This window comes from Electrona antarctica, assembly GCF_951216825.1.
Source record: "Electrona antarctica genome assembly, chromosome: 21".
Taxonomy (NCBI): Eukaryota; Metazoa; Chordata; class Actinopteri; order Myctophiformes; family Myctophidae; genus Electrona; species Electrona antarctica.
This window is the reverse complement of record NC_136802.1, coordinates 26007719-26031835: the sequence shown is the minus strand read 5'-3', so window position 1 is coordinate 26031835 and position 24117 is coordinate 26007719. Positions and strand designations below refer to the sequence as shown.

The 24117-nt window shown below is 45.4% G+C and overlaps 1 protein-coding gene across 2 annotated transcripts in view; it reads right to left on the bottom strand.

Moving 5' to 3' along the window:
- LOC306914483 (uncharacterized protein) overlaps window positions 1–24117 on the bottom strand; it is a 37965-nt gene that overhangs the window by 5319 nt on the left and 8529 nt on the right. For both annotated transcript variants that reach the window (XR_013788688.1, XM_079491521.1), the window contains exons 3-16: window positions 21024–21064; window positions 19907–19955; window positions 15804–15942; window positions 15029–15185; window positions 12226–13629; window positions 10621–10692; window positions 9061–9289; window positions 8244–8700; window positions 5775–5990; window positions 3972–4030; window positions 3511–3749; window positions 3173–3204; window positions 2389–2563; window positions 339–433 (exon numbers count right to left, since the gene is read on the bottom strand). Coding sequence is in view for 1 of the 2 variants with exons in the window: in XM_079491521.1 (XP_079347647.1) it covers window positions 339–433; window positions 2389–2563; window positions 3173–3204; window positions 3511–3749; window positions 3972–4030; window positions 5775–5990; window positions 8244–8700; window positions 9061–9289; window positions 10621–10692; window positions 12226–13629; window positions 15029–15185; window positions 15804–15942; window positions 19907–19955; window positions 21024–21064 (3364 nt within the window). In the remaining variant the exon portion in view is untranslated. The remainder of the gene's footprint in view (window positions 1–338; window positions 434–2388; window positions 2564–3172; window positions 3205–3510; window positions 3750–3971; window positions 4031–5774; window positions 5991–8243; window positions 8701–9060; window positions 9290–10620; window positions 10693–12225; window positions 13630–15028; window positions 15186–15803; window positions 15943–19906; window positions 19956–21023; window positions 21065–24117) is intronic.

Sequence of the window (24117 nt, the reverse complement as noted above, 5' to 3'; positions counted from 1 at the left end):
AACTATACTGCTGTATACTGTACTCCTTTACTACTCCCACAGTGCAAACCCCAGGTCACACAGCGCTAGCCGGCCAACAGTGCCACCCCAGGTTACAGAGCTGTCTGTGCTGAGAGAAACACACACACACACACACACACACACACACACACACACACACACACACACACACACACACACACACACACACACACACACACACACACACACACACACACACACACACACACACACACACACACACACACACACACACACACACACACACACACACACACACACACACACACACACACACACACACACACACACACTTTACCTTCACACACACAGTTTACCTTCAGAGTCAGCTCATCGTCACACTCTGCTGTGAAGTCAAACAGGACCTTGGCCACGCCTCCGACCTCCGACTGCTGGTCCACTATTGGCTGAGCTGGAAACAGGAAGAGGAAGTGCTTGTTAGGCAGGGGTCAATATTGTTTTTCCTATAGGATGGCAGTCAAGGTATATGAAATGGAGGTAAAGTCACCAACGTCATTTTCGCTATCACGCAATTCCAGACAGCAGATTCGTCGCACCATGGGGGGGTTGCACGAGAATTAGTGGCACGAGAAATAGTCACTAGCACTCAGGACACCTTAGCCAAATTCCAACACTCACATTCCAGCCTCATCTGCTCCACACTGGTGCGGAAATTGTTCTTGTCCCAAAGATTAACCCATTCAGGATGGTTATTGGAAACCCTTTTGGTGTTTTAAGCATTATGTTATACTTTAGCTATTGAAAATGGCAGATCTACAAGCTCGTAACGCCGCGCTACGAGCTTGTAGATCTGCTATTTTTTTTAAATCGTGAAAATGTGGCGCAAATCTTTGAATATATATTCTTTCAGAGTGAACGTTTTTAACTCAAATATTTTGCTTCCGGGGGTCGGTGGCGAAATACATAATAATTCCAGGGGTTCCTGACATGAAATAATTTGAGAACCACTGACATAGAAATGTAGGTTTTTCAGAAAACTGTCTTCTAAATGATTTAGAAGACATTCTGTAGAATCTGTTCTCAGTCCAAAATGGGTTAATTTGCTTTTGGAGGAGCCGAGAGCGACGAGGCTCCCCAACCCACTTGGAGCTGAGAACCAGCGAGGATACATCAAGACAGAGTGTCCTTCAGAATCAGAGAGGATACATCAAGACAGAGTGTCCTTCAGAACCAGAGGATACATCAAGACAGAGTGTCCTTCAGAACCAGAGAGGATACATCAAGACAGAGTGTCCTTCAGAACCAGAGAGGATACATCAAGACAGAGTGTCCTTCAGAACCAGAGAGGATACATCAAGACAGAGTGTCCTTCAGAACCAGAGAGGATACATCAAGACAGAGTGTCCTTCAGAACCAGCAGCGAGGATACATCAAGACAGAGTGTCCTTCAGAACCAGAGAGGATACATCAAGACAGAGTGTCCTTCAGAACCAGAGAGGATACATCAAGACAGAGTGTCCTTCAGAACCAGAGAGGATACATCAAGACAGAGTGTCCTTCAGAACCAGAGGATACATCAAGACAGAGTGTCCTTCAGAACCAGAGGATACATCAAGACAGAGTGTCCTTCAGAACCAGAGAGGATACATCAAGACAGAGTGTCCTTCAGAACCAGAGAGGATACATCAAGACAGAGTGTCCTTCAGAACCAGCGAGGATACATCAAGACAGAGTGTCCTTCAGAACCAGAGAGGATACATCAAGACAGAGTGTCCTTCAGAACCAGAGAGGATACATCAAGACAGAGTGTCCTTCAGAACCAGAAAGGATACATCAAGACAGAGTGTCCTTCAGAACCAGAGAGGATACATCAAGACAGAGTGTCCTTCAGAACCAGAGAGGATACATCAAGACAGAGTGTCCTTCAGAACCAGAGAGGATACATCAAGACAGAGTGTCCTTCAGAACCAGAGAGGATACATCAAGACAGAGTGTCCTTCAGAACCAGAGAGGATACATCAAGACAGAGTGTCCTTCAGAACCAGAGAGGATACATCAAGACAGAGTGTCCTTCAGAACCAGTGAGGATACATCAAGACAGAGTGTCCTTCAGAACCAGAGAGGATACATCAAGACAGAGTGTCCTTCGCGCTTGGAGAGATCTTAACATTAAAATTCACAAAAATGTTAGTTATGTATACCAATATATGATAATATGATGACCAATCAAAAGAATGCTCAAAAATATGTGAAAAGCATATTTATTAAGACCTTTAACTAATCTTCCTCGCCGACGGCCTGGAATCCCCCCAAAGACCCCTGGGACCCCACTTTGAAAACCCCTGGTATAGTGTATACAGTAGTACTCTATGGGTTGTATTAAAGCTACAGTACGCTATGTATTACCAGTGTAGGGTTGTGTGAAGGCCACAGGATACACTCCCTCCTTCCCATCCAACCTGCCTCTCCTCCACTCTGCGTCGATGTGCTCAACCACGTTGATCACTGCCCCCTTGTGGAAGGACAGGTCACCTGCAGCCTGTCCTGGGAAGTCAAAGAGCGCTATGGCCCTCTCCTCTATCTGGAAGGGCACACACACGCACGGACGCACGCACACGCACACACACGGACATAAACAATGTCAAACTTAAACATGATATCTATATCCTATCACAAGGGTTGAACTTGGAAGTTGGTTATTAAGTTACAAAAACCTTTTGTGTGTGTGTGTGTGTGTGTGTGTGTGTGTGTGTGTGTGTGTGTGTGTGTGTGTGTGTGTGTGTGTGTGTGTGTGTGTGTGTGTGTGTGTGTGTGTGTGTGCAGCAACAAAGACAGAAAGGAGATTGCAGAAATGTACAGTTTGCACATTAATTAAGAGACAAGCACTAGACGTTTATTCACACAATCACACGCACGATAGTAAGTCACAGCACACTCGTTACTTCTGACGCAATTATGTATTAGGAGTCAGGACATGAAGCGATTAAAGACGCCAAACACAGTAGGTCTGCTTTCTTCAGATTTCATGCACGCATGCACGTACGCACACCACACACGTCACGCCACGCCACACACGCACACACGCACAAAGGGTTTTGTGACTTAATATCCAACTTCCAAGTTCTAAACGGGATATTCCTTGATTCCATCCTAAAAGCCAAGTAAATTTGATTAGACATGATGTCCTCACCTCAGATGTTTTGTCCTGACATACAGCTGGCCCTGTTTCAGACAGAGTAAACAACATTTAGTGACAAGCGGACAAAGATTAACATTTTGTGACATACAGATGAAAGCAACGATAGCCTTGTTGGTTTAAATCAGGGGTGCCCAAAAGTAGATCACAAAGGTATAGATCACATTAAAAATAAAACTGTCACTTGATAGATAATTTTTTGGTGGGCTCCCCAGTCAAAAAAGTGTGGGCACCCCTGGTTTAAATCAACCTCCTTTCCACATATAAAGCTAATAATATAATCAGAGTGCGCGTGTGTGTGTGTGTATGTGTGTGTGTGTGTCTATTCTCACCAGCCTCTTCCCGTGCCGGTGTGTCATTGGTCGTTTCTCCCGGCGACGGCGCTTGCAGTGGGAGGGGCTCCACCACCTCGGTGAAGTTGAGGGGGAAGATTCCTATTCGCCCGTGGATCTGGCCTCGCGCCCACTCCTGGCCAATCAGCTGCAGGAGAGCGATGACATCACCCTGAGAGAAGGTGAGCTCGTCGTCTTCCTCGCCCTCGTAGTCGAACTTGGCGACACACCTGGGACCGCTACACGCACGCACGCGCACACGCACACACACACACCACCAGTAAGACGCCTGAGGGCGAGAAGCGTGCACGCATCCGCCTGGGTGACAGCAGACTGCTGGGCGAGAGCTGGTGCTTTGGCATGGGTGGTAAGATCTTAATTTTCAGGCCGGTTTCGCCGGTTGCCGGGCGTGGCTGCACTAATAACTTGTGTGTGTGTGTGTGTGTGTGAGTGTGTGTTACCTCTCAGGTGTAATGACAGGTGGTTGTTTTTGTCCAGCAGGATGTTCGGGAAGGATGGACTGAAACAAAAAAAGTTGAATTGCAACAGATGGTATGTTATTATAATACCATTTATGCTTATAAACTTAGTTGTTTCTGATTAGTTGGCAGATGTCCATTTAAAGGAGCATTCAGTGATTTGGGTGATTTGGAAAACCACCCAGTCCGCCCCGGTAACACAATGTGCACATGCACACGCTCTACAGTGGGGGGAAGTGCAACAGGCCAACAGCATGTGCACCAAGGCCCGCCCCCACTCGATCATGATTGGAGGAAGGCCCCTCTCATCCTGATTGGATGAAGGCTTTGCCACCCAAAGCCCAAACCGAAACTAGGGTTTTTTGAACCCAGGGGCTCACTGGGGACAGGGAGGAACTCCTTATATGGTCAGCACACTTTTTAGTAGGGAGGATTATCCAAAAAATAAGAAAAAATAAGTGAAGTGAAGTGAAAGTGAAATCACTGAATATACCTTTAAGACACATTCAGTTCAGGTCAATTACTGCACTCTATTACTCAGTTAAAACATTGTATTGCCAATCCAATATCTTAAATCATTAATGTATTTATTTATTTATCACGCATTGCAAAGATTTTTCCCCCTTCAACCCTTATTTTGAAGAGCCAAATATCCATAACCGGATGTTCCGATGACGTAATGGTGTGTGTGGTGTCTTGACCGGTTGTTGTTCTCTCACTGGGTGCAGAAAAAACCTAACCGTGAGTATCACAGCGCCGGCTGTTGAAAAACCTTGTTTTGACCTGAAACGACATTCATAGCGTCGATTTGGAGATAAAGGCCATTGAAAGCAGCACATAGAATGCACGTACTGTAGATGCGCACTTTTGCACACACAACTTAAGATGGTGCGGTCCAGTGTCACACTCGACACTAGCATGCTAACAGCTGTCGACTCGATCCGATCAAAACATGGATTAAATAATATAGAGACCCTTATCACGTAATTTACGGGATTGGCGGGGGGCCAGACTAAAGCTTATTTATGGGATCTACGTGAACAGCGGGCTAATTGTTAAGTTAAAGTGACTGTTTGCAAATTGATTTGAATGCTACAGATTTAGTTTAGTGAATTTAATGAATGTCCATGACCTATTGGCTCCAATCCATCCCATCAGCACTTGTCAGACACTCAGTTGAATATAAAAGTGTGGGTGTGGGATGCCGTATAGTTTGTTGACCGTTTTATTTTAGTTTTACTGGTTTGATTGCTGTGATTCTGTTGTCATACGTTTGAGCACCCTTTAACTAAGTTCTTTATGTTTCTTTAATAAAACCCCATAAACACATCTGCCGAGCGGAGAGTGTCAGACAATAGACAATGGCCCATCTCATCGCCTCTCAGCAAACTGATTTAGTTTGCTCTCCAGCAGTCGCATTCACTCTTCACCCCCACATTGACACTTGGTGGAACAGGGGCGTTTTCTACCAAATAGCCCTTCGCTAAGTCCCTCCCCAACCCCTCCTTGTCCAATAGGTACGTTAGCAGCAAAGAGACAGGGCAAGCTGTCCTTCTCCCCCATAGAGATGCATGTTAAATGACGGGATTTCTCCATATAAATAATCGCTCATTTCAGTAGCAAGAGCATCAAAATGTCTTCTAGTTCTAGTCAACCAGGCCTGCAGTAGGCTATGCACTGGACAAATTTGCATGACATTATTTAAATAAAATACGAGGAAATGACAGAGGGAGAAATCAACTTTTAACGACTACCCGACACCGACTACCCGACATGACGAGATACCTGAGACTCTGATAGGCTGAGGCTCTCAGGGGCCATTTTCGATTGGTCCTTCTGCTCGGGAGGAGGTGGGTCGTCTGGTTGGATTTCCAGGTCTAGGAGACACTGTGATTGGTCAACGGGTGGGGTGACCGCGTTCTGACCGCTCCCCTCACTCAGGATAGGCTCCAACGACGGGTCGGGGCTTGGATCGTCCAGCACGACCAGGACTTCCTGTTTCTAAAGGAGTCCAAAACATGAATTAACAATCAATTAATGATCAATTATTCATACAAACATAATGTACCTTGCATATATCGAAAACACATACTTTTCAGGAAATGGACAAAATGTGTTCCAATGTAGTTATTTAGTCACTCTTGTTAAAGGGGAATTGGGCACAAGCTGTTTTCTTACCATAATATGGTAAGAAAACGGTTCCATACCGAATTAGCGGATTTACCGCGGATCAAACGCTAGAACTCTTATTCAATCGCTCAATTTTGTTTTTGTTTTTAGTTTACATCTGTTCTAGATGATATGAAAGGTTAGTCCATGGAGTGTTGTTGTTGCTGCAACTCTTCCGGTTCTACGTGAGCTGACGTTAGACCCCGCCTACCCTTTTGTTAAAGGACCAGCGCCCTATATCTTTATTTTTGTAAGTTATTTTTTTGGTCAATATACATATTATCAACATAATTTTGTAAAAACAAAACGGCTAGGAAGGAATTAGCCCTTCACTATATCCCACCCCAAAATGCAATTGTCCAATGCCAATCCAAATAGTTTAGCAACGGTTGCTATGCAGGTCAAGCTTTCTTCGCTGCTAACGTGCCTATTGGACAAGGATGGGCTGGGGAGGGACTTAGTGAGGGGCTAATTTCCCCTTTAATAAAATAGAAACATGAAGATACAAGGTTTCTACAACAATACATGTACAGAAACATTCATACCCAATCTAGAGACACACACACACACACACACACACACACACACACACACACACACACACACACACACACACACACACACACACACACACACACACACACACACACACACACACACACACACACACACACACACACACACACACACACACACACTTTATATTTTGGTTAAAGGGTAAGACCACTTTTTTAGAGGTTTGGGTTGTTTTCTTACCTTATTATGGTCAAACTAGTCCAGTCCAGGAGTTATTTCGCTCCATAGTGCAGTTTTACAGAAAATAGCGTTATAAAAATACCAGCCCATTGACTTACATTGTACACTGAAACAGCTCTCAAAATCACTCTTTTAGTTCGTAAACAAACACAAACAAAGTTGTTTCAGACAATATAGAGCAACACCAAAACTCATGTGGTTTTATTTCTTCATAAAAATGGTAACTTCCTGTTGATTTTACTATATGAAGATCTGGATCCGGATCCATGGATCCAGTCCGGGTTTTCTTCTGAATAAAAATGGACAAATCAACAGGAAGTTAACATTTTTATGAAAAAATAAAACCACATGAGTTTTGGTGTTGCTCTATATTGTCTGAAACAACTTTGTTTGTGTTTGTTTACGAACTAAAAGAGTGATTTTGAGAGCTGTTTCAGTGTACAATGTAAGTCAATGGGCTGGTATTTTTATAACGCTATTTTCTGTAAAACTGCACTATGGAGCGAAATAACTCCTGGACTGGACTAGTTTGACCATAATAAGGTAAGAAAACAACCCAAACCTCTAAAAAAGTGGTCTTACCCTTTAACCTCACGCCACCAGGCTTTTAGGAAAGCCTGGTCTGCGTTACTAAATTGCCGCGTGATCCGGTGGGGAGCGGATGGTATTGTTACGTCATGTTCTACTCATTGTTTAGTAGTCATCAGGCCGGAGCCCTCAACCTCAAACCGATTGTTCCCAATAAAGAGAGAATGAGTTTTATTGGGAAGGTTATTATAATAAGGGACATATGCCCTTACTGGGCTGCATTCACAAATTCAAGACACCTGTCTTGCGTTTGTCTTGCGTCTGTGTTTAATGGCCGCTCCAATGCATTTCCAATGGAAGCCCATATGGTTTGACCATCAAAACATCCATCAAAGCTGTGTTCAGACACAAGTCAGGTGTCAGACACAAGGCAAGTGTCTTGAATGCAGCCCAGTAAGGGCATATGTCAACCCCGCCCGCTCAACCCCGCCCTCCACCCACCCCCTCCTGGTGCTGCGGCCATCTTGGAAACTAAACAAAATATAAACAATGGGAGAAGGGTGGGGCCAAGAAAGGCCCTTATTCTTCCGGTTTGAGGGAAAGGAAGTTCCAGGAGGTTCCGGCAAAACAATGACTACACAACATGACGTAACGATATCATCCACTCCCGACCGGATCATAAACTTAAAATCGAATGCAGCCCAGGCTATATTTTGGTTATCACTTCTCGTGTGTGTGTGTGTGTGTGTGTGTGTGTGTGTGTGAAAAGTCCGTACTGTATGTGCGTGCGGACATACATACCCCATAGTTACTATAAAGGGCGTGTCCAGGTTTGGGTCGGGGCGGCAGAGGGGGGCCTCTTTTCAATGTCTTTTGACCCTGCGTCTGATTGGCCGTAGTGGGATAAGGGGCGGGGCTATCCTTGGAGGGAGCAGGCGTCTGACTGGACGGTGTGGGAGAAGGGACGGAGATTTCCTTGGAGTGAGCAGGCGTCTGAGTGGACGGTGTGGGAGAAGGGGCGGAGCTATCCTTGGAGGGAGCAGGCGTCTGACTGGACGGTGTGGGGGAAGGGGCGGGACTCTCCTTGACGGGAGGAGGCTGTTCGGCCGACGAGGGAGGAGGCGTGGAGCTTAACTTGGAGGGAGGGACCGGATTGGTTGCAGACGAGGAAGTGGAAGTGACGGTGGGAGGGGGCGGCCGGCTCGGAATGTTTTTGATTGGTGGAGGGCGAAGTGGGAGGAACTTAGCCGCCGCTGGCCTGGGGCGGGAAGAGAGAGAGAGAGAGAGAGAGAGAGAGAGAGAGAGAGAGAGAGAGAGAGAGAGAGAGAGAGAGAGAGAGAGAGAGAGAGAGATTCAACTTTACTATCACATCACACGTTTTTACACTGACTTATACTGGATCTCTTGTCCACTAGTCCCTTCCTAACATTTTAGTCTAGTTTTAATTAGACTATAAAAGTTGACGAAATTGTCGATATTTAGTCTTAGTTTTAACCACCATAGCTTAGTTTTCATTTAGTGTTCGCCAGTGAAAAAAGGTTGTCGACGAACATTTTTTGTCATAGTTTTAAAGTCGATGAAATCAACACCGATAGACGGTCTGTTCCAGACAGCTCACCGTGGAGGGAGAGAGGGCTCCGCGGCCTTGCTCTGGGCCACGGCAGGAGTCTTCCTCTGGGGCGCGGTGGGTGGTGCGGGGGGTTTGGAGGGTGCCGGGGTAGACGCGGGGCTCGGTGGTTTCGTGGGTCCCGCTGGGGGTTTGGGCGGTGGTCCGGTCTGGGAGGGTGGGGGTTTGGGTGCCACAGGGTCTGGTGGGGGTCCAGACAGCTTGGGGGCCAGCGATGGAGCTGTGGGTGTAGGACAAAGGTATTAAGGCACAATTTAAAATGGTATTTATTAACACTTTAAGACCTACAGTATTGTTACAATAGCCAACCTGGAAGCTCTGTGATAGAGTTGTCCTGATACCATTTTTTTCAGACTGAGTACGAGTACAAGTACTTAATTTTTAGTACTCGTCGATACCAAGAACCGATACAAGTACTTTTAATTTTATGTTGAGTAACCACTTATTTTAGTCATATAGATGCAAAGGCATCTCTGATCTACACTCGTCAGTTGTCATTTATGCTTGTAGATTGGCTGTTTTTGGCGATTTGCTGCAGTGTTGGGTCAGACTTGCTCCCGTTGCATTCGTTCAGCCTAGTGTCAATTGGATGTTTTGGTACTCGGGTCAGAATATCGGGCCCGGTTTCAAGTACCGAGTAAGAGTACTTGAGGTTGGTATCGGCCCGAGTACCAGCTACCAGTATCGGTTTTTGGGACAACTCTACTCTGTGAGCTTGTAGATCTGCTGAAATTACAAGAGTTGATATACAACACCTCCCGATGTGCGCAAGTTCAAAAGGCGTTGGCAAATCTCTGTCGGCTTACGCAAAGAAATCTACATCAGTTTGCATGAAAGATAATATCCAGACATGTTGTTTTGTAGATTGTCCGAGATGTGTCAGCACCTTTGAGAGCAATCTCTTGAATCCATGTAGATTAAAGTCTACAGTATGTGATGCCATTATGAAATGCTGTGCAGGAATAAATGTCAGATTTATTAATGTGTGTCAAATTAAATTCAGTGAAAAGGCGGAGTCTGCCATTAATATTTAATAGTTTGGTTGATGCCTTCAGTCTTAAAGTAAATGTTCTCCATGATGAAGAAACGTGTTTATTCACAATAACAACAGAACGTCATGTGCTGTATTTATGCACTGCTCTCTCTGTGTGTGTGTGTGTGTGTGTGTGTGTGTGTGTGTGTGTGTGTGTGTGTGTGTGTGTGTGTGTGTGTGTGTGTGTATGCACGCGTGTGTTTTCATGTGTCAGCATGTGAAACACCCACACATACCACAAGAGTTATGTGGATAATTATTATGCACAGCCAAGACACTGAAAAACACATGAAATCACACGCACGCACGCACGCACGCACGCACGCACGTACGCACGCACGCACGATGTACAGTAGAATTACAGTATGTGACACACGAAACAATGTCATTTGTGTTGTTCTTGCACAAACATGCCATGTTTCTCTCTCTCTCTCACACACACATCTCTCCTCAAGTCCTCTATTGTCTTGTTTCATGCAATCACACAAACACACTCTCTCTCTCTCTCTCTCTCTCACCACTGGCTCTGCGTGGCAAGGTCAGTGCTGGTGGTTTGACAGGAAGTACTGGTCGCCCACTTCCTGTTTTCACTACAACAAACAAACAACAAAAGAAAAAAGCATTGATTTAACAAACAACTTTCTCATCTGAACGGGTTCATCTTAATAATTATTAGGTGTGGAAAATTAAATTGATCCATAGATTAATCAGGATGCGGACATGGGCGATTATGAATCGATTCACAAATGTCAAAACAAATGTAAGAGTGGTGCAACTCCATGTGGGGGTCCCCGGAAGATCCAGACCCACAGGAACGCGCCCGGGGTACTGGCCTGCTTCCGGCAAGCCGCACCACGTCCGAAACGGTCGAGAAATTACAGTTACCATGTGGGGGTCCCCAGAACATCCAGACCCCCAGGAACTGTGTGTGTGTGTGTGTGTGTGTGTGTGTGTGTGTGTGTGTGTGTGTGTGTGTGTGTGTGTGTTAGGCTGTGCAACAGTGACACTTGGTGGTGAAAACCAACCAAACGCTATTTTCGTGCTCGGACACAGCCAGGGACACACATAGCTGTCTATAGCTGTATAAATATATATATTATTATTTTGTTTTCGTTTTTTACAATGTTTTTGTATTTTGGTACTTTTGGTAGAAAGCTGCTTAATATGTTTGTTTACTTTGTAGTGTAATTAAAGATAACGGAAGTAAATCAATCGGGTTTTTTTATTATGGATCATTAGAATGCACTGTGTTTTTTAGACACACAGTGAGGCGGGAAATACATCGTGTACTGGAATCGAGATGCATCGCTAATCGACTTATAAATCAATATATATATATAGACACTCAAGGCTTTATTTTTATATTTTTATCACAGTATCAATAAATGTAGTGTCTTAGCGTTTCATTAAACTCAGATTCATCCGAGTCATTAATGAATAATTTATTATTGTGATAGAATAACAATGCTATGAAGGGCTGTTGGATTTATCTTATCACAGAAGTCAAACTTCCTCTCTTGTGTTTGTTCAAGCACTGTATCTCAGTTGATTCAAGCCCTCCTTCACCAACAACACACCTTGTTCAAACATTGATCTAGCCCAGGTCGTACACTGAATGATAGGGGGAGTGTACAGAGCGTGTGCAACTCAACATCAATACTGATAACACCCAATGGTTAAAAAAGTACTCACTCACAAAAGACAATGGGACTTTTTTATACTCGAGCCGTGACCCATTCAAAAAATGGTCCGTGACCCACAAATGGGTCCCGACCCAATGTTTGGGAACCAGTGTTTTACACTGCCCCAGACATTACTGAGACCCCGCCCACTTAGTCATCTGGCCATTTTAAGACCTGTGAATCCCTTGACTCCTTTCAAAACTCTTTTTACTTCCTTTATATGATGATTTCCTGTTTTTTTTATTATAGAATTTGTACGTCTCTAAATGTTGAATTTGAATGAATTGAAAACGGTGGACCCTGTTGTAAACAAGAGCAATGCTTTATCATGGTATCGTCCACACTAACAGTTTTTGTATTGAGTTGTGCTTTCGTTTGAAATGTACCTATTCTGCATATTGTTAATAAATCGATCAATCAATCAATCATAGCACAGCTCACCAGCTTGGATGTTGGACGTGTTGTGCGTGGTCTCGGCGTTTGAACCCGGCTGTCTCTGTGCGTCAGCCTGCGTCTCTGCTCCGTCACCCATGTCAGCTCCCACCTCCACTGAGGAGGGGGGTCTAGGAGGGGGCATAGCCAGAGAGACGGGCCCAGCCACGGTGCTCTTTTCCCGGTTTAACGTGCCGGAACCGGCCCTGGGAGCGACCGTCGGTCTGGGTGGGGGTCTGTGGCTTGTCGCGGTGGTCGTGGAGGGGTTAGAGCTGTTGTCGTTGCTCGCGGAGGGGGTGGTGGCTTTGGGTGGAGGGGGTCTGGGGGTGGGGACCGGGGCTGGGGGGACGCCGGGGGGCAGGGTTTCACTGGGAGGTGGTGGTGGTTTTGGGGGGAGGACAGAGGGGCCTTCGCCGGTTTGAGGCGGTTCACGTGCCAAAACGGCCTCTGGATTTGGGGCACCAGAACAAGCCAAGTCCGTTGGGGGTTGGTGTGGGGCCGAGTTGAGATTTAAAGTGCTGGTGTCGCTCGTTTTCGGGGTCTCCGAGACACCCGAGTAGTCCGCCGACGCCGGCGAACCTCCCTCTTCCCATAATCCTTTGCAGGAGGAGGGTTTGGGTTTGGGGGAGACGGTGGGAGGGGCTGGTTTGGTCGGAAGTGGCCCCTGGGAGAGTCGCGGGCCGCGTGGCCGGGGTTCCGGTCTCTTAGGGGGGGTCGCGACTTCCTCGCTACCGGCACCACCATCGCCGTGGTTAGCGTCTCCACAGCCGGCGTCGGCAGACTGCTGTTGTTGTTGTTGTTCGAAGGCCAGGATTCTGGCTTTCAGAGTTCCCATTTCCTCCTCGTCGCTGTCCGATTGGCTGAGCCCGCTCCCGTCGTCGTCGTCGCTGCGCTGGTCGGGGAAGCCCCAGTCGTCGGAGCTGAACGCGTCCAGCAGCTCGCGCAGGTACCGCCCCTGCTGCTGACTCGCTTCCTGTGTGCTGAGGTCACTTCCCTTGCGGGCGGCGAGCGTGGCCAGGCCGTCCTCGCGGAGTTTCACCAGGGTCTGAACTTTGACCTCGCGGCGGCCAATCGGCCGCAGGCCGGGCTTAGAGCGGGGGCGCGGCCTCGGGGCAGGGTCAGTGGGAGGGGTCGTTGCCACGGCAGCAGAGAAGGGCTCCCATTGGTCGGTCTGTGCGTCGGAGGTCGAGGACAGAGGTGCGTTGGTGGACGGGTACGTGTGTGTCGACGAGTGTGTGTGCGTCGAGGAGTGTGTGAGTAGAGTGCGTTCAGCCTCAGCAGCGTGTGCGCTTGCTCCCAGAGAGTCGGACGGCGAGCCGAGCGATGATTGGCCTGCGGAGGCGGTGATGTCATCAACGTGAGACGGTTCGGGAGCGCAGGGTAAGGACGGACGGGCAGGTTTCACTGGTTTGACTACACACACACACACACACACACACGCGCAAACGCAAACGCACACGCACACGCACACGCACACACTATTAGGTTTTAAACAGATTTGATTGACAGTCAAATAAGAATCGATTTAATTGATTACAAAAATCACACTCATGTGAAGTGAGGGGCGCTCTTATCATCAAAATACATCACATTCCACGCCCAAGCAAATCATTTCCATGGTACAAATGCACAGAGCACAGACACCAAGCTGTGCATAGGAGGGCTAGCGCCCCTCAAAAAATAATCAATAATTACTTGCGTGAGCGAACTGTTTTCGGCTGCGTATGTCGGTGACTGCCTCAGCCAATCAGGGATTGTGAATTTTTGGTGGTCCCCTCGGCCAATCAGGAACCACCGTGTTTACATAAACAATAACATACATAGTTACGTCATCAGTCAATCCCTGATTGGCAGAGTGACGGCACCAACACAACGGAGGCAATCCAATTGGCCGAGGGGGCCGAGCGACGACACCGACATATGTGGATAACGTAACCAATTAGATTTTCAAAGTTATATATATGTGTTATGGACCAAGGTCTTTATTGAGGGGCGCTAGCCCCTCCTATACACAGGTGTAATGTTTGTCTTTACTTCAAAGTTTGTTTAGTAAACGCATTGACAATAACAGGGGAAATCTACGTAATTTACGTCTCTTTATTGTTAATGGCGTTTAATGTTTGTGTTGGCACCGTTTGTTTTACATCACCATTACATCACCTAATCAACATGAGTTAGACTTTAATATATTAGCGCCCCTCACTTCACACGGGTGTGATTTTTATGATTGTATTTGGTTAGTTTGGGAATTATTGTGTTGAGGTGGAATATGTCTGTGGCTTGTATTATATTGTGTTCCTTCTGTGTTTAAAGGTGGTGAATGGAGGTGAATGAGAGAAGTGTGGAGTTGGGTGTGAAGTGGCTGATTGAACCCAAGCCCCCAGTAAGGCTATCCAACGTTGAAGCTGCCACTACCTACTGGCGAAATGTGGAATTGCAGCACTGTCATGGAGGTGGACGGACGTTCATGACGTCACGTGTGTAAGTCAAGACCTCAAATTTGAGGTCCGGGGCTAGGCTATAGGCTAAACTTTCGCTTGCTCGAGCCATTGAGTTATAATTATACTTCCGGCAGTCTTCCGAGTGCTTCAAAACGCCACTGAGCAACTTCTATTGAAATGAATAGCTTAATTTCCTTTGGTATTAAGTTCTGTGAGTTTGTTTGTCTTTAGTCCTTCGTGAGTAAGTTGAGTTCTGTTTCTTTGGTTTATGCCAATTCAGTTATATAGCAAAATAATCAACAAAATAATCCCAAAGAAAATACTGGATAGTTGCAGCCATGAAGTGAACTGATGTAAAGTGTGGGTCTTACGGGGGGCGGGGCGGAGTTTGGGGGCGGAGCCGGTGTCCGTCTGAGTGGCGATGGTGGTCTTGGAGGAAGAGGAAGATGAGGAGGAGGAGGAGGGAGGAGGAAGGAGAACCTGCTCCTGTGACTTCTCCCTGATCACCTCCTCATAGGATGGAGGAGGCTAGAGAGAGAGAGAGAGAGAGAGAGAGAGAGAGAGAGAGAGAGAGAGAGAGAGAGAGAGAGAGAGAGGCAGAGACAGAGAGAGAGGCAGAGACAGAGAGAGAGAGGCAGAGACAGAGACAGACAGAGAGAGAGAGAGAGGGAGGCAGAGAGGGAGGCAGAGACAGAGACAGAGAGGCAGAGGCAGAGGCAGAGGCAGAGACAGAGAGAGAGGCAGAGACAGACAGAGAGAGAGAGAGGCATAGACAGAGAGAGGGAGGCAGAGACAGAGACAGAGAGGCAGAGGCAGAGGCAGAGACAGAGACAGAGAGAGAGGCAGAGACAGACAGAGAGAGAGAGAGGCATAGACAGAGAGAGAGAGGCAGAGACAGAGACAGAGAGAGAGAGTAAACAGTGATATAAATAAAATAAATACATCAAAATCACACAGACTTGGCTGCCACATGAAGTCACAGGGGTGGGGGTATGCTGGATTTTGTGGGCTTGCTGATTTTTTTTTTGGGGTGGGGGGGCATGAACAGGAAAAACATTAAAAGTCCATAGTACACTTGGCTGCCACATGACGACAATTACATTTAGAGAAGTCTGCAGGCAGGCAGACAGACAGACAGACACCTACCTGTAGGGACGAGGGAGGGATGGTTGGGCCCCAGATCTGTGCGCTGGGGGGAGGGGCAGGAGGGATGCCCGCAGAGGCTCCTGGGAACCCGGAAATGGAGGCCAGAGGCTCCGCCGACAGGATGGTGATCTCTGGTCGCCTGGCAACGCAACAGGGGTAAACAGGAAGTCACCGCACAGGGACAACAGGAAGTCACCGCACATCATCATTATAGGAATGTAGAGAAAAATCACACCCTTGTGAAGTGAGGGGCGCTCTTATCATTATACTAGTGTTGTCACAATACTGTTTTTTCAACTTATATTTGGAAAAGTATTGATATTTCGATACAATTTTCGATACCACGCAACCACGGCAATTTCTCTTAGTACAAATAAAAGCTGCGCAGTCTTATGCACTTTCATAGTGACATTTTGTTTATTATGCACATTTAATTTGCATCTATGCATTTACATAGTAACATTGTTATTATTATTATTACAATTATTACCCATATTATTATTATTATTATTATTATTATAATACATAGTAACTATGGATTATAAACAAGGTACACATAAAAGTAAACACCATTACTTTTCTTTCTGACTATATTCACCAACATCATCTTGGTTTCTATTCCATATTATAACTATGTTCTATTCAGATAATATCCAATGCATCCAGTCAGGCCAGCAGCTCAAACTATATCGAGAAATTTCCACATACACGTCCATATTTGACCTAATTTCTCCTTTAATTGTCAATGGCAAATATTGAGACGTGTGGGGACAAAAGCTGTATATAGGAGGGGCTAGCGCCCCTCAAAAAAGTAGAAGAGGAGAGAAGAGGAGAGAAGAGAGAGCGAGAGCGCGCGCAAGAGAGAGAGCTCCGCTTATCTGGGTGTGCAAAATAATGACACAAAACCAGTGGTGGAAAGTAACTAAGTACATTTACTTAACACTTAAGACTGCTACCGTGTGGCCACAAGTGGTAGTTAGCTTGCACGGGCCGGAATTGGGGAGGTTACTACTCAAGCACTTGCCTTTTCCCATCTCGGCAAATCAGAGGAGAAGCATTAGCTCACTCTAGCTATCGGAAACGTTAATATTTCAATCGTGATGCCGTGAAAAATCAGAAGTCAGATCCGAAACTCGGATGTCAGATCAGCACAACGGACAGCGACGTAGTTTGAGGGAAAAAAAGCCAGAGAAGGTCGTTATTATAGCAGTAGTCTACGCATGCGCAAGCCAAATAAAGCAATATAAAATGTATATATATACACGTCAGTGCAGACAATGTGTTAAGTCAATTTTTTATATATTTGTACTATACTTGAGTATTTTCAATTACCAATACTTTCTACTCCACTACATCTCAGATCCAAATATTGTACTTTTACGCCACTAAATTTATTTTAAAGCTTTAGTTACTAGTTATTTTGTAGATTTGGATTATTATTACAAAACATACATGACTCCTATACATTTCGGCCATTTGAAAATAGCCAATCTGCTATTTTCAAAAGATTTTTAAACATTTGAAAACTTGAAATGAGACATTCTGCATAAAGAGCACTTTCTACTTTTGGTACTTTAAGAACATTTTGATACCAATACTTTTGTACTTTGACTCAAGTGAATTTAAATTTCACTACTTTTAACAGAGTATTTCCTACATTGCAGTATTGATATTTTTACTTTAAGTAAAACAGGCAAGTACTTTTGCTCCACCACTGCACACAACAAACCTTGTGTGTTTTTATTTTATTTAACCAGTAAAAACACATTGAGACTGCGTATCTATTATACATTTGAGAAGGTGTCCCCAAAGCCCGAACCACGAAAAGAAAGTCACCAGCTACTACGTCACTGACACGCTGCAACACGCTGCAACACACACTGCAACAACACACTAACACGTCACACACTTACCCTCCGCGTCGTTCGTTCCCTATCTCCTAATGTCGCGCCGCTCGGCCACACTCCACACCACCCGCGTAAAAATTGTCATCGCACTGCCACTAAAGCCGGCTCCCGTCCACACTCGCAAACAATATCAATATAAATAATAAACACAAACACGCCACAAGCACCGACACCCCCGCCTAATTTGTTGCCACGTCTATGAAAACAAGCCCAGAAAAAATGCCATTCAACACGCTACTTACAACTCGCTTACAATTCGCGGACCTGGCAACACTGCATCCTGTTTTCCCATTGGCTACGGTTGCTACAACACGCATTTGCACTGCATCTTGGGAGCAACACAGCTTAATGTAGGGGTCACCGATTGCTGTGCTACATCCCCCTCATGTTCTCACCACCCCGTTCGGCTACACCACACACACTAACCTACACAACTCTCCACATGCAACACAGGGCCCTTATTGGCTAGCCCCCTCACATGGCGATCCCCACACCCGAGGCGCATATATGGATACGAACAACAACAGCAACACCACACGCACACGCGCGCGCTGCAACAACAAAAAGCTACGTACAGTGTGTGTGTGTGTGTGTGTGCGCGCGCGCGCGGGGGGGGGGGGATTTGGATCGCCGCGCGATGCAGCGCAAAATGCACTACACTACACAGGGCTCGACAGTGCGACTACGTACTCGCATTTGCGACTTCACATATCACCGTGCAAGTTGTACAATTCACTTTGTAGCACCGGTGCGACTACACAATCCGATCTTTAAAGCTAAACGTTGCGCAGTTTACATCCAAAAGAATGTGTCACTCTCTCGGTTCTGCACCGCTGCTGGAGAAGTATAGCACTGTCGAAGGCAGCGCAACTAATCCCCCCCCCCCCCCAGCGAGGGAGGAGAGAGAAGAGAGCGAGAGAGAGAGAGTGGCAGTGGCAGCCAGCAGCGATGTAACATGAGCCTGTGCATTTCACGCTTTTCACCCTATATAACTTCAACGCATAGGCAATCAAGTCAAGACCATTAATTAATGACTGCTGTGTAGGGGTGACGATTGCGTGATGCTTATATGTACAGGATTCTATAGGTCACCACTTTTGGTGTGACACACACACGGCTCCTGTCTCTGTTTGTTGCCACGTCTATGAAAACAAGCACAGAAAAAATCTACACCTGGCGTGGAACAAACGGGACGAACCAAGGCGCATATATGGATCACAACAACACCAACAACACTACACGCACACGCGCGCACGCGCTGCAACACAAAACAGCTGCATACAACGCGTGTCACTGTGGACTTCTGTACCTGTGGACTTCTGTATCGCAACGCGGGGCAACGCAACTCTGGGATGAGCGGGCCGAAGGCCCGCGAAATTCTAGTCTTTTACAAGTGGGAACTGGCCAAGAGGCAGAAATAAAATTACACTTCAATGCTACATCATACATGTGAAATTACAAAACAGCAAATAATACATCCATGATACACCTCAAAGTACATAAGAATTATGAAATATATACAACAAATCACCAAAGTGCGTCACATGATAGTTTCAAAACCACACATCCTGCTGAGCTAATAATACTGAACTACCTTACATGAGGACTGCATATAGCCTGATCTCTCATGACCAATTTATCCTCCGTTGCTTTGCCGGTGTCTGTCACGGAAAACAGCAGATAAGAGCTCACAGCGCAATGCAAAGTCTCTTGAATAGTTTTCATTTAGTTGTAGTCATATTTTAGTCACCTGGAATGTCTTAGTGTTAGTCTAGTTTAGACTAACACTAAGACTAGTTTAGTCGACTAAATATCATAGGATTTTTGTCGACTAAATCTACAGTTGATTTAGTCGACTAAAATGTATTTTGGCGGGCCTTGATGCCGTCGTAATGACTGATTTTACACTTGCTGAATAGCAGATCTACAAGCTATTTTCAGCATGCAACCAAGTGTAAAATGACTTATACTGGATCTCTTGTCCACTAGTCCCTTCCCAACATTTTAGTCTCGTTTTTATTTGTTGACGAAATTGTCAGTATATTTAGTCTTAGTTTTAGTCATCATAGCTTAATTTTCATTTAGTTTCCATTTAGTTTTCGTCAGTGAAAAAAGGTAGTCGACAAACTTTTTTGTCATAGTATTAGTCGACAAAATCAACACTGCTCTCGTGTTCCTTCTTAGCAGGTCTCTTACCTTCTGTCTCTCTCTCTCGTCTCACTCAGAGAGGTGGACCTTGTGGAAGCTAACAGACAGACAGAAAGACAGACAGGCAGAAAGACAGACAGGCAGAAAGACAGACAGGCAGAAAGACAGACAAAAAGACAGATGGGTGAGATAGAATTCTCTTCTCCAGTTAAATCTGAACGCAGCAGCATGTTAACCAAAGATTAAATTATATTAAACAAATTGATTGATTTTATGTATTACTTTTCAGGCACGACTCGGACACGGTCCAGTCTAGACTTTTTAACCAAGAATAAGCACACATGAGCAGGAGTGTGGCCTGAGATCCATCTGATCTAACTTTTAGATTTTTTTAAGAATCATACGTAAGCTAAGAACCTAACAGTGGAATATCTATATAATGAAACTATGCGTATACAGTACAGTATAGAGTGCTATGTCTACATAAAATGCTATCTAAATTACATAAGTTGAGCCTTTGCATACGCCTGTAAGGTCGTCGAGGCTAGAGCAAGTTCTACAGGCTAAGATAAGAGTCTGAAGAGATGGGTTTTCAGACTACGGCGGAAGATTGGAAGTGAGTCTGCAGTTCTGATTGTAATGGGAAGTGCATTCCAGAAGGGAGAAGAGTTTGGGACGTGTGGAGCGTTGTCCCGGCATTTTGGGCGGCAACCCCTTTTGGTGTTTTAAACAGTTATAATTTAGCTATTGAAAAATAGCAGATCTACAAGCTCATAGCGCGCCACCGAGTGGCGCGCTACGAGCTTGTAGGTCTGCTATTTTTGAAAAATCGTGAAAATATTTATTTCAGAAAACTGGAGGATTTAGAAGATTTTTTTTAAATTTCGAGATCAGGCCTAAATGGGTTAATGGATGTACTTTCAGCTTCCCTGCGTTGGCTGATCTGAGCGGGTTTGCAGGGTGTGATCAGACTTGCAAGATATGGGGGTGCCATTTCTTTGGTTGCGTTGAAGGCCAGCATCAGAGTTTTGTACTCTGGTTGTAGACCAGGCAAGCTGCTGCATTCTGGATCAATGTAGTTTACGATGTTATATGTTACATATATATGTTATATATGTATGTTATATGTTACATGTGGTGTAAAAGGCGAGGGATGAATACTCACTCCGTTTGATGGCAGCTCTGATGGAGGACAGCGGGCCCTGGCTGGAGAGGGACGGGAGAGAAAAGGGAAAAGATTAGTCACCACTTTTTCACCTCCGTCATCTCCTCTCTCTCTCTCCATCTTGTTTTCCATACAGACACAGATCGGTTGAAAGCCACAGTCATCAACACAGTGACAAATATAGACCTGAATAAAAGTACATCGCTCAAACATAGTAATTTGTCTTCAATGTCTTCGGTCTCAAACATTTGTCACTGAAAGTAAAGCACGGTGAATGGTTTTAAATGAGATTATGTGACAACGTGTTGACCATATAATGCAATTCTTCGTCTGACCTCGTCTAATCCACAGAGACACATGAGCTGAGGTTGAAGCTGTGACCTTTCCATCTCAGCGTGATCTGAGTCACATGGTCACATAAACTCTACGGTATGTACTGTAAATGGTACATTTACTGTATATAGCGCCTTTATCCAAGGCACTTTACAGAGATTGTGCATTACATTCACCCATTCACACACACCGATGCTGGAGGAAACCATGAAAGGAACCAACCTGCACATCAGGAGCAATTAGGGGTTCAGAGTCTTGCTCAAGGACACCCACACTAACTCTGGGGAAGCCCGGGATTGAACTGGGAACCTCATGGTTCCCATCCGGTAACTCTTAACTGTAGGACACACATCAGTCTATGGTAAGAGGACGTAAGGACACATGATGAGGAAAGGAGACAAGGAGACAGGAGGTTCATGTGACGAACATGAAACTGTAAAAAGCCCTGGGCCTCTTTTTAGCACAGTCCCGTTCAGTTTTCAAGTTGAAACATGAACATTATATGTACTCTGAGTTCCCAGGAAATGACAACACCAAGTCATTACTGCACTGCACTGTGTAGTACCCTACTGGCTCACCTGCCAGTGGGCAGCTCCAAAAGCCAGATGTAGCACGGTGGATTCGAACCCCTAGGCCTCATACACACGTATCAAACACCATCAAACAAAATGTTTGGTCATTGATGTTTTTGTAATGGCCGCCAATGCTTTTCCAATGGGAGTCACATGGTTTGACCAAACATTTGTGTTTGATGGTGTTCTGTTTGATGGTGTTTGACTCCCATTGGAAAAGTATTGTGGAGGCCATTAAAAAAAACGACCAAACATTTGTTTGATGGTGTTGCATACGTGTGTATGAGGCCCTAGACTCCGCGGTGGTGGGCAGATACTGGGATCCGATGGTAATTAGTCCGAGCAAAGCAGTAATTAGACAGAGCATTAGTCCGACATGCAGGAACAACGGTCGGACTTGCGCTGCTCCCGTGCTTGCGGTTATGGTTAGGTTAGGATTTGAGGTAGGTTGCCTGTACCCCAGATACTTTCACAACTAGATTTTTATTCAACCACTTTAGCCGTATTTGAAAAGAGTCGATCTACAAAGCTCGTAGTTCGGCCATTTTTGGAAATGTTTGAAACATTTTAGAAAAGCATTATTGGTCTGGCTCTACCTCTTGACAAAGAGAGTTGTTATTAATTACAATAGATTTTTCTACTGTTTGGACAACATTTTATAAATACCTAAAAAAAAGGAATACCAAAGACTAGCTGATGTTTTTTAAACATCATAAAACACTATGACTAGAACAACAGAGGGGTGCCTTAACGCATTCCATCTGTCTGAACGCACACGCACATAAAGCAGGGCTCCATGTCCTGTCCGAGGAAACTGGAGATAGCTAGAGGGCAGATAAGACAGGAAACGACCTTCCAGCCAAAAGCTATATGGAACTTCCCTTTAACACAGCGTATGTGTGTGACACACACATGCACGGATTGCACGTGCAATAGTAGATGCGCAAACTTGGGAAAACTCAACCAGTGCTTCAGGATACAGATCACGGGTACAGGAAGCATCGCCTCCTCCATATATGGCTGGCGACTGCCAATTATCGGACGGACGAACGGACGGACAGAGGGACAGACAGCCAGCCAGCCAGCCAGACAGAGTGGCAAATCGAATGGCAAGTGAGTTTAACGTTTAATGGCGTATAATGCAATCAGATACTTTTCTGTTTGGATGTATGGGCTGGGCTGTCAAGGCCAGAAAGTAGTTTTTTGCCACTTAGTAGGCGTTCCCGCCTAACTTCCGGGTATGAAGATGATGTCACGCGGATACCCTCTATATAATTAGAATCGCAATATAAGCCTGGGCTACGGTCCAGGCACCTAGGCTGGTAATCCAGCCTGACGGCGTGTCACACATTCGAGTCTCGATCCCGACGACCTTTGCCGCATGTCTTCCCCCATCTCGCTCACCCTTTCCTGTCGTAATACTGTAAAAATCTATCAAAAACTGGAAACTAAACTGGAAACTAAATGAAAACTAAGCTATGATGACTAAAACTAAGTCTGAATATACTGACAATTTCGTCAACAAATAAAAACTAGACTCAAATGTTAGGAAGGGACTAGTGGACAAGAGATCCAGTATAAGTCATTTTACACTTGGTTGCATGCTGAAAATAGCCGATCTCACAACGCGTCGCAGCGTGATGTGTTGTGAGCTTGTAGATCTGCTATCAGCAAGTGTAAAATCAGTCAATGCGACGACATCAAGGCCCGCCAAAATATATTTTAGTCGACTAAATCAACTATAGATTTAGGCGACAAAAATCGTATGACATTTAGTTGACTAAAACTAGACTAACACTAAAACATTCCAGGTGACTAAAATGTGACTAAAACTAAATGAAAATCAACACTGTAGTAGTGAATGCATTGCAAAGAGTGTGTGTGTGTCTCTCTCTCTCTCTTTCTCTGTGTGACATTGTCGTCTCCATTGTTGTAAAACAGTAACGCGTCCCTGCTTGGCTCATCATCTCAGAACAACGGACCCCAAGCAGAGGATTTTCTACTTTCATGTTGCTCAAGAGCACAGCGGTTTGTCTGTTTTCACTTACAAAGTTCTAACTATGAGCAGACAAGAATGACTCACTCCCCACACACACACACACACACACACACACACACACACACACACACACACACACACACACACACACACACACACACACACACACACACACACACACACACACACA